General features: G+C 40.8%; 1 protein-coding gene across 2 annotated transcripts in view; it reads right to left on the reverse strand.

Annotated features, from left to right (window-relative positions):
* Window positions 1-823: 823 nt before the first annotated feature.
* Window positions 824-10885, reverse strand: part of pdcd10a (programmed cell death 10a) — a 38333-nt gene continuing 28271 nt past the window's right edge. For both annotated transcript variants that reach the window (XM_038815235.1, XM_038815236.1), the window contains 5 exons: window positions 8991-9108; window positions 5880-6006; window positions 3060-3138; window positions 1777-1859; window positions 824-1277 (listed from right to left, as the gene is read on the reverse strand). In XM_038815235.1, coding sequence (XP_038671163.1) covers window positions 1196-1277; window positions 1777-1859; window positions 3060-3138; window positions 5880-6006; window positions 8991-9108 — 489 coding nt within the window. In that variant the 3' untranslated portion in view covers window positions 824-1195. The remainder of the gene's footprint in view (window positions 1278-1776; window positions 1860-3059; window positions 3139-5879; window positions 6007-8990; window positions 9109-10885) is intronic.

Consider the following 10885-nt stretch of genomic DNA (forward strand, 5'->3'; position numbering starts at 1 on the left):
AAACCGCAGCACCCGGAGGAAACCCACGCAGTCACAGGGAGAAAGTGCAAACTCTGCACACAGTGACCCAAGCCGGGAATCGAACCTGGGTCCCTGGAGCTATGAAGCCACTGTGCTAACCACATGCCTCCCTCATGCATGGGTATGTCATAATATCCACTCATGTATATAATAAGATGTAGATAGGCAGTGATTGACACATAGGATGACTAGTAAGCAGACAACACAGTACAGCCAATCACCAGACAGGACACTACCACTATAAAGCCAGAGGGCACTAGGTTTCCCGCTCTTTCTGGACCCAGCTACTGAGACAGTCAGAGTCCACTAGCTAGCAAGTGCAAACACCATGCAGTAGCTAGTAAGTCTGGTCAGGCTACTACAAGGTCACCAGTCAGATCAGTGTAGTGTCGACCCACAGCTGAATATGTATTGCAGTTCTATAGTTGAATAAAAGTGTTGGATCTTCTCCAGTTTTAGACTTCAGTTTCTAACTTCCCTGCATCGAGTGCAGTCCACATCGAACCAACCTGCCTAACACATCAGGGTTCACCACCAGCTGCAAGTTCCCCTCCAAGCCGCGGCGCACCATCTTGATTTGGAACTATATTGTCATTCCTTCATGTTTGGGTTAAAATCCTGGAACTCCCTTGCTCCTTCACATGGACTGCAGTGATTCAAAGTAGCGGTTCAGCATTACCTGCTCAAGGGTAATTAGAGATTGGCAGTAAATGCTGGCTTGGCCAGCAATGCCCACAACCCATTATCAAAAGTATTTCCTCTCCCCTATAATAAATTGCAATTAAAAAGGAGACAGTACAAGTCAGATTGTAAACTATTTATTTGCCACTAATCATGTTAAATACATAACTTATTTTTTTGCCAGCAAGTTAACTTCAGAAACAGAACACCAATATTTACACAAAGGAATGTTACATTACGATATGTTAAGGCGCAAATTCTTTTGGCTTCGTTTTGGATACAATAGTAATAGCAAAAGTTATGTAATATTTCTTAATGAGAAATCATGATTAGCTACAATGTTTTACAAAAATATGGTGCAAGTTGACAATTATTTTATTCAACATTTTCAAGTCCTGAAGTGGATGTGTTAATTTATACAGTTAACTATTTAAATTTACATAAAGGTCAACCTTTTAAGACTGAAAATTAAAAAGCTTCACAAATGGAGGTTCTAAGCAACAGTTTTGAAGGTCTGCAGTATCAAGTTGGTTTGGTGGATTAATCGGTTGGCACTCATGAACACATTAATTGCCCTGTTTAAAAAACAAAAGATCATTTCAATTCAATACAGATTTTTGTCCTGGATGGAAGTATAAGATTCGAAAATATATTCCACTCTATTTACTCAAAGTAAATCAAAACGCACCATGAAAACAGATGTTTTAAAAAAAAAGAAAATGTAAACAAAAAACGTTACTGGAACACTCCACAATTGGAAACCTGAGTGAACCATTTTCTAAGCTCAGTCACATACAGATAACATCTCCATTAAAAGGATATTGTTTACACAAACTAATCTTTTTGTAAAGCACAAATGTCACTTGTTTATAAAGACAACCAAACCCCCTCAACTCTTCCCTGTCTCAATGGAGAACAAAAGACTTATTGTACCATTCAAACTTTTATTTGCATTTAATACTGCTGTGGCAACTACAAACTCTAAATATAAGTTATGCTCGTACTCTAAGCTTTTGTTTGCAGGATAATTCATACAAAACAACACAAAATGCTTCATGTTACTACAATACTTACTTGCCATCTTTAAAGTAGGTTTTCAGAGTGTCGCTGAAGCTCTTGGAGTATTTGACAAATTCTTTCTTTTGGTGTTCAAGTGCCTAAAAATAAGAGTCCAATTTAATCCAAATTTTTAATTTATATGTTTAACCATTCAAATACACACCGTCATTGGCTGTGAATGGATGGGAGTCTTATTTCAATATTTTATACATATACATGTTACACATGCAACGTTGAGCTAATTTCATGGATATAATAATAATCTTTTATTGTCACAAGTAGGCTTACATTAACACTGCAATGAAGTTACTGTGAAAGGCCCCTAGTTGCCACATTCCGGCGCCTGTTCGGGTATACAGAGGGAGAATTCAGAATGTCAAATCACCGAACAACACGTCTTTCGGGACTTGTGGGAGGAAACTGGAGCACCCGGTGGAAACCCGTGCAAACACGGGGAGAACGCGCAGATTCCGTACAGACAGTGACCCAAGCTGAGAATCGAACCCGAGACCCTGGCGCTCTGAAGCAACAGTGCTACCCTCTGTACTACCACCATGTCAGTTCTGTATTACAGTATGCAAAAAATAAAAGCACATCGCCCATTGAGTTACTTTACCAAGTATTTCAAGTTCTATTAATATACTTTCAGACATTTTGTGATAGTTACAGCATAATGTTCGCCAGTAAAGGCGTCAAAAAATCCACATTAACAGGATTTGAAATAAACAGTGATTAATGAAATAGCAATAATACAGCTTCATAGCTCGATGTCTCAGGAACAGTTTGAACTATAAAACTTCAAGCACTTTCCAGCTCTAATTTGGTTTTCAATCAGAAGATTAGAATACTGTGCAAATCCATGAAGAACAGCCCTCATACTTCTCATAGAATTTACAGTGCAGAAGGAGGCCATTTGGCTCATCGAATCTGCACCACCCTCTGGAAAGAGCACCCTAATTAAGCCCATGCCTCCACCTTATCCCCATAACCCAGTAACCCCACCTAACCGTTTGTTCATGAAGGGGCAATTTAGCAGGGTCAATCCACCTAACCTGCACATCTTTGGACTGTGGGAGGAAACTGGAGCACCCGGAGGAAACCCACGCAGATACGGGGAGAAAGTGCAAACTACATACAGTCACCTGAGGCCGGAATTGAACCCAGGATCCTGGAGCTGCGAGGCAGCAGTGTGAACTTCTGCACACTGTGCTGCCCATCCCCACCCCCACAATATCAATGAATGTAACTGGCAACTCTTATGCTGTAGGTTCCCGGAGGATTATTTCTGTAATACTTACTCTACGGTTCTGGTACTGGTATTTTTTGAAAACATTGTTCACAGTGTCGAGAAGCTCTTTTATTGCACTGGCGATATCCCTGCAAACAAAGGCAAATGCAAGAGAAATTAAGAAATCTAACGGATGCCACGTTTCAATTCCTCCAGATTTAAAATACATAAATCACGACATACATAACTCAACCCCATTTTCTTCAGCCGTAAAAATTGTGTTTTTATCTATACTCAGCATACAAATTGATGTGTAAATGCAACAGTAGTTACACTCTTGCCAGATACTTGGGCAAAAAAAACAAATCGAAGCTAATCCATGGAAACTTGTGTAGTGCCTACCACAGCCAACCTCAAAGCATTTTCTTTAATCGTGTTTTGAAATTTGACACCAGCTACCATCAGACAAAATGCCAGATTAGCAGTTGCTCATCGCACAATTGTTTGGCACAGGAGGCGGCTATTTGGCCCTTGTGTCTGCATTGCCACCCCAAATGAGCCTCATGACTGAGTATCATTCCCCTGTCTCCCTCCACATTCTTTCTATTCAAATAATCACCACCACGCTTCCAGGCAGTGCATTCCAGAACCGAACCACTCGTGTGAAAAGTTTTTTCTCACATCACATTTAATTCTTTTACACACACTTTATAGCTGTGCCCTCTCATTCTAGATCATTTTACGAGCGGGACCAATTTATCTCTACCTACTCTCTCCATTCCGCTCGTGACTTTGAACATCTCTATCAAATCTCCTGGTAGTCTTCTCTCTAAGACCAGTCCCAACCTCTCCAATCTATCCTTCGGATAAATCAGTACTGGATCTATTGAGCACTTAATGTTAAGCAGGCCAATAGAAATGAATGCATATTTACTTGGCTGCAGCCTACAACTGGTTTAAAAAATTAATTTAGGTTGAGTTTTTGAACAAACAGTCAAGAAACATCTAGTGGACCTGTTAAACTTTCCCTTCGATATCTCCAGGTTCACCCAACTTAAACATTCAGCAGTATTTTGTACACCTCAGTCCCTTTGACTCCCATATGGGCCAAAATTTGTCAAATTGGAAGGGCTCCATACCTTAGCCAAAATAGCACAGGAGCCTGGAAGACCATCAACCAAAAGCCACCATTTTCACCAGGGTTGGGGCAAAAGGGTCATGCTGTATTTCACACATTTGCAGTTCATGGACATAACTAATCATTTAAATGTGACGTTGGTTTCACGCTGAAACTTATTTTAATCATTCAAGCTTCCTGGGCTTTAGGCATTTGAGGGAAATGTCTAAATCTGCTAGAATTATTTGGAGAAGTCAGGAACCCCTTTGGGATAAAGACTAGACATGAAAGTGAATAAAGAAATTATCAAATTGTTGAGTCTTTTAAATAAATAGGCTACCTGCTGTTAAAAGAAAAATCAATAAATGCTATTTCAATGTTGACATAAACCTGATGGATTATAAGATTAGTGCTGCTTCCACGCCTATTATCGCAGTTTGAGAGCACTAAAACGCTACAAAAGGGATTAGGTGTGTGCCTATGAATACAATGTTTGTTTTTAAAGGGAATAAATGTTTTAAAGGAATTTAAATGTATTTATTATTTTTTATCAATCTGTTTTTAAAAAAGTATTTAATAAATAATTCCCTCTACCCATGGCACCCAAGGTGGATACTGGGCAACTTGGCATGAAGTGTGCAAAGACAAATGGTAGTCAGTAGGGGGCATGAAGTGGCATGGGGAGTGTGGTGGAGCGAGGGCTTGAAGGCTGTTTCTTGCTTTGCTGCTGTTTTTTTACAATTGCCAAACGTACTGAGGCAGGCCTTTAAGCAGCCACCTCTGCACCTGGCAACCCATTGCTGCCCATAAACACTTTGTGGGTGACAGGGCGAATTTCAGATAGCACTCTTTCCCCCACAACAAAAATATGACCGTTTGGGGCAATTTTTCCTGAACTGGGTTTGCAGAGTCAGGGATTTTTCCACTCCCAACTCCAAAACAAAGTATCAGACGTTAAAGGAAACAGGATTAAAAGTATTTACTCATATTGGTGAAAAATTGAACTGCATTCTAGAGGAATTGGTACTGGGGTCACTATTATTTATTTTCCACATAAATTATTTGGATTAGAGATTTAGAAGTCCAATTTAAAAATTTGTGGATTACTTTTGAGGGAAACTGCTAATACCAAGACAGACTGCGCTAGAACACAAGGCATTATTAAATTGCAGAACGAAACTATAAAATTAGAAATGAATTTCAATTAAAAAAGTACGGTGATACAATTTCAGAGAAAGAGTGAATTTATTTGGAAAGGAGTCTAATTCGGAGAGAGGTACAAGAGGTCCAGATTCATAAATTTAAAGTAGCAGCTCAGTTTAACAGGGCCATTAAATGCAAAGCTATTGGGGTTCATTGCTAGTAGAATATAATTCTGGTTTCTATGTTACAAAAAGGATAAGGAAGCATTGGAGAAGGTACAAATAAATATTCAAAAGTTTGATACCAGTGCTGAGAAATAACTACTGGTAAAGAATGAAAAGATTTGCGTTCTTTTTTCCCCTGAAAAACAGAAAGGTGACCTAATAGAGGTCTTGAAGAAGTCTGGTAAGGCAAACACTTATATTGGAGTTCACAAATTAGAGAAACTCTTCGCCTAGAAAGTAGCTTTTTGCAGGGCGTACTACATACCGCCGAAAGTTGAGGTTACGGGAGAGAAGCTGGACACAAGCAGAAGGATGTGCTGACAGGGTTAGATGAAATAGTGGGAAATGGAAATGTAATATACACACAAAACCTTTGTATTCAGTTTGACAGATTTAAAATACCTACTTGATTGTCTGAAGGAATCTAACCCTATCATTGATCTCATCTGGAATTTTGCTGAGAATATGTTTCAGTGCTCGTGCCTTTTCATTCAGCTCCCGGAATTCTGGTTCTTGCCTGTCAATCATATACTCTATGAATACAAAATAATAGGGTTAGAAAAAAAAGCTTTAATATAAAATCACTTCAAGAAAATAAATCATTTCATTTAGATAATCAAAAATGTTCCAGTCTTTTCCGTCGAATAGAGACATTTTCAGCACAATATAAGAAATCCTTAAATTCGGGTATTAATATAATCTTTATGCATAATCATGACACCTTCAGATTGTTTGTGTATCTTACTTTGTGTCATGTTAGTGCTGTTGGCTAATACCTGGATCACAAGTGACCACCGATGGTAACAAAAAAAAAACTAAACTTGCTATATTCAATAGTCTGCAGCTTAGAATACCCAGTAAGCCAAAATTATTAGAACAGTTACCTCCTGGAAGTGCAAAAGTTAACATCAGAATATAAAAGTAGCTTTTGGGCTATAACCTGAATTTTGAAGTTTAATGATAGGGACTGTTCATGGACATTACAATTGAGGTTTTCATGCCAAAAGTGATCCTTGCTAAATGTCATGAATTGTAAAACTATAGAGAAAACAACTGAAAATTAACAATCAAGAAAAACTATTCAAACAAACAAAGGGAATTATGGCAAGAGTGAACTGAGTTTAGCTCTACTTCCTCATAGAACCAAATTGCAGAAGACTGCTATAGATAAAGAAAAATAATGAAGAAAATACTTCCCTTCTGTATGAAGAAAATAAACTTGCAAAATCTACAAAGTAGTCACGTCATGAAAAGGTAGAATAGATATTTCAGTCACACCTTCAGATATTTAAAAAGACACTACCCATAACATAGTTATTTATTCGTTCATGGGATGCAGACATACTGGTTAGCCTTTGTGCATTACTGTACTTTTCAGAGTTTGTGCACCATCTGCCGTCCCCAATCCCCTGTAGCTTCAGAGTGCCAGGTCTTGAGTTTATTAAATTGGCTTTCTCCAATGAATCAACAAAAATGAAGAGAGACATCTACATCTATTTCAAAGGTCTGGAACAAATATTGAGCCAGCGTAGTGCATCAACGGTTCTTGCACCATACTACCAAAGGTCGAGCAGAACTTATCCGAAAACAGAACTTTGAGTACGCCGCACATGCAGTTCCCAACATGCACCGCACATTTGCATTTCCCAATGTTCTGCACATGCGCAGTTCCCAATGTGCGCAGAACCTGCGCAGTTCCAAATGCGCGCTGCATCTGCACAGTATATTCCAAAATCTGATACACACTTGGTCCCAAGCATTTCGGATAAGGAATTTTCAGACTGTATTCTGTAACATGGCTTAAGGCATCAACAAATTTAACCTTTTGCTACTTTTAGAAGAAAAACAAAAGAGTTGTTCGTGCCAACTAATCCTGTGACACATTAAAATTGGATCCTCACTGTGGTTATATATAGTTTTATAGGATTATATATGGGACTGATTTGGGACTCATTGTGGAAGATTTATAATTTTGTGGCAATACCATATAATTTGCAAAGTTCACATTAGGAGGGATAACAGTGAAGCGCCCAATGTACAAATAAGCTCTCTTGTCATGGTACTGTAAATGTGATGGAGCTGCAATATGCGTTTTGATTACAGCGATAGATACTTTCAAAATATATCTGCACTATATACTAAATATCCAGTGTGTTACAGGTTAACTATATTTAACTTAAAGCAGAACTAAAAATTCAGGACATTCTTCCCAGAACTATTTTTGCGTTATTTGGCATGTTACAGTATTTAAAAGGATTATTGTGTTGAATTATTGTGCTTAACAAGGTGATGAGAAATGACAGGTAACAGGGCACTTTCCATTCAGGCACACCTGCCAGCATCAAGTTATCCTAGACCATGTGTAACACAGCTGAATGCAAAATACATTTCTATCTACTCTTTTTCAGGCGAACAATGCAACAACTACTTCTGTAGTCCTTTAGCATACAAAAACCCTCCCAAGACACTTTGGAGAAGTGCCTCAAGTAAAACTTCACACTGAACAAAAAAGACAACATCAGGATAGATGACAAAGCTTCAAAGGGACCGGTTTAAGGAATATCTTAAAGGAAAAGAGGTGGAGGGATTTTGTGAGAGAATTTCAGTTCAAGGCCTAGATGGTCAAAGGCACAACTGCCAGTGGTTGGAATGAGGGTAGTGGGGGATGCACGGGAGTAGAGAAGTGCAGAGGACTGAGGTAATTACAGAGCAGAGATGATGGGTGAAGGATCCTGATGTAAGTTTGGATGAGCTTTTGTACCAGTGTGGAATGTTTCATTTCCCACATCAGTCATCCAGTGGCTCCAGTTAGATTGGTTAGTTGGCTGTCAAAGTGCACAAAATTGGTGTGTTGTCTATTCTGGGCTCGGGTACAGAAACACTTTAATCTTTTCAATCTATATCACAAGAAGTAATATCACAAGAAGTAAAGGCACATTGGTGGGCAGAGCCATAAGCTCAGGTCTTAATTTCTGGATTAATCAGTTTGATAATAAATTGAAATATTTTGCTGCAGTTGCAGAACTTGATTCCAAACTCAGACCTTGCAAGTTGTGTAACATGGTCATTCATGAATTATTCTTGAACGAGATTGCACCCAGCAATTTGCACATAGCAAATCCTGGGTTGGGATGTTTGCACCAGATAACAAGCTCTGAAGAAAACATGAGACTATTACAATCTGCAGCACTCCAAATGTACTCCTGTAAGCATAAGTTCAGTAGCATAAGAAATAGATGCAAATCAACTAAAGGCAGACTGCATAACTTTGCATTTTTCTTGCTCGCATTGCATATTGTAGCTGCACAGTACTTTAGTCTCAAAAATAGGCTTATGTCACCTGGTGCACCAATGGAATCTCCAACAAAATCTCCAAAAGACTAAACTTTGACAGATTCAAGGGGCACTGTCTCTAAGGTGTAAACTTGTGTTGAGTGAAAAACAACATTAAGATAGCATTGTTTAATATGTGTTTCTGATTCCTTGTGTTCAGTCTAACAAGAATAGTCAATCATACCTTCAACGTCATCACTAGCCATTCGCAATAACGATTCAGTGAAATTAACTTCCACGCTCTTTTTTTCCAAAATTTTGGTTATGATGTCTTGAGTGAGACCAGGATTTTCTTTTTCGGCCTAAATTGAAAGAGGGTCATCAATTCAACAAGTGCTTCTGAACATGTACAGTATACTATCCAATCCAATTATATTTTAGCTCTAGTTTATCGTATCCAAATGGTGTTATTTTTAAATAGGCTATGGATGGTCTGATGCAAACAAATTACAGAAATTTTCTTAGGAAGTCAGGAAAAGTAGATTGACTTTTAGGTATAAATACTGGTCATCACCCAAGTATACCAGCATCAAATTAAAGACTTTTGCACGCAGATTTTATTTTTAAAAAGTAGCAGATTATTTGCCCAACAATGTAGATGGTCACAGTATTGAGCCACACAGCTCAGGCATCCGATTAAATTCACATCCATCCTTCCGGTGGTGGGATGGAGTGAGTAGTGACGCATAAGGTGTTTCCTGCCTGGGGACTGGTTCTTTTGACCCCACTTGCCTATTTTACAGGGGGTGGTGCAGGTGGAAAAGTGATAATATCGAAGAACTAGGATTTCTCCTCTGGTGGGTGATGATGAAGAGTTGCCAGACAAGGAGGAGGCATTCTTCGGACCTGGAGGACATGCGTGGAGCAAGACGGAAAAGTTTGTGCAGGAACATGTGGTGTCGTTGTCGGCACGGTGGTCAACAAAATAATTGGTCATGTTCCTTGCGGTCAAATTTAAAAAACAAAGGTTGGCCGTCACTGAGAACTTGACGAGAGTGGCAGAGTCACTTCAGGCTGCCCTGGAGAGGACGGAACAGCGGCTGGAGACACAGAATACATCGATTCAGAAGGTGGAGGACATGGTTGCCGACCACGAGGATCGGACTGCTACTTTGGAGGCAGAAACAGTGATTATGTCAGAGACAAAATAAGCTGAAGGGTTAAGATCGACAATCTGGCTAACCGCTCAAGGAGGCAGAGCGCGAGGATCTTGGGGCTGCCTGTTGGCAGGGGGAATAAGAACCACAGACTACGTGGCCAAGATGTTCACTCTAATGGTACGGAAGGTGGTGTTCGACTACACTTCTGAATTGACCGGGCCCGCCAGTCGTTGAGGAAGAAGGTGAGAGCTGGGGAGCTGCCACGAGCGATGATCGCACGGTTCCATCAATATTTGGGCAAGGAAAAGATGCTGAGGTGGGCAAAGGTGACCGGTGATAGCAAGCCTGGGGCAGAGGGGATTTTTTGTTTGGTATGGGTAATGGGATTGGGGGAGGGGGTGTTGCTGACATTGAGGGTTTCTTTATGGAATGGTTGGTGTGTGGTGGTGGGGGGGGGGGGGGGGGGGGGGGGGGCATCTTGGGTGGGCCCAGGAGATGGGCAAGGTAGGGACCTGCAGGAGTGTATATGGGTTTGGGTATGGCTGATCGGAGGGGGAAAGGAAAGGAAGGAGATCTGGGGCGAAATTCTCCGACCCCGCGCGGGAAGCGGCGTTATTTCCGCTCCCGCAGGTTTTCGAATTCTCCCGCCGGTAAAAAACCGGCGTTGTGCAAATCCCGCCGGCAGCCTGTGAAAACAGCTGGCGCCGGCGGGATTTCATTTTTTTTGCACTGACCTTAAATCTCCGGCCCGGATGGGCCACGGGTCACGTCGGCGAAAATCACAGTTGATTTAAAACGGCGTCAACCATGGATGATGGTTGACGCCGTTCAGTGTCGGGGGGTGGGTTGCGGCATCGGGGGGGGTTGCGGCATCGGGGGGGGGGGTTGCGGCATCGGGGGGGGGGGTTTGTTTGCGGCATCGGGGGGGGTTGCGGCATCGGGGGGGGGGTTGTTTTCGGCACGGTCGGGGGGGGTTGCG

The sequence above is a fragment of the Scyliorhinus canicula genome, chromosome 13 (assembly GCF_902713615.1).
Source record: "Scyliorhinus canicula chromosome 13, sScyCan1.1, whole genome shotgun sequence".
Lineage (NCBI taxonomy): Eukaryota > Metazoa > Chordata > Chondrichthyes > Carcharhiniformes > Scyliorhinidae > Scyliorhinus > Scyliorhinus canicula.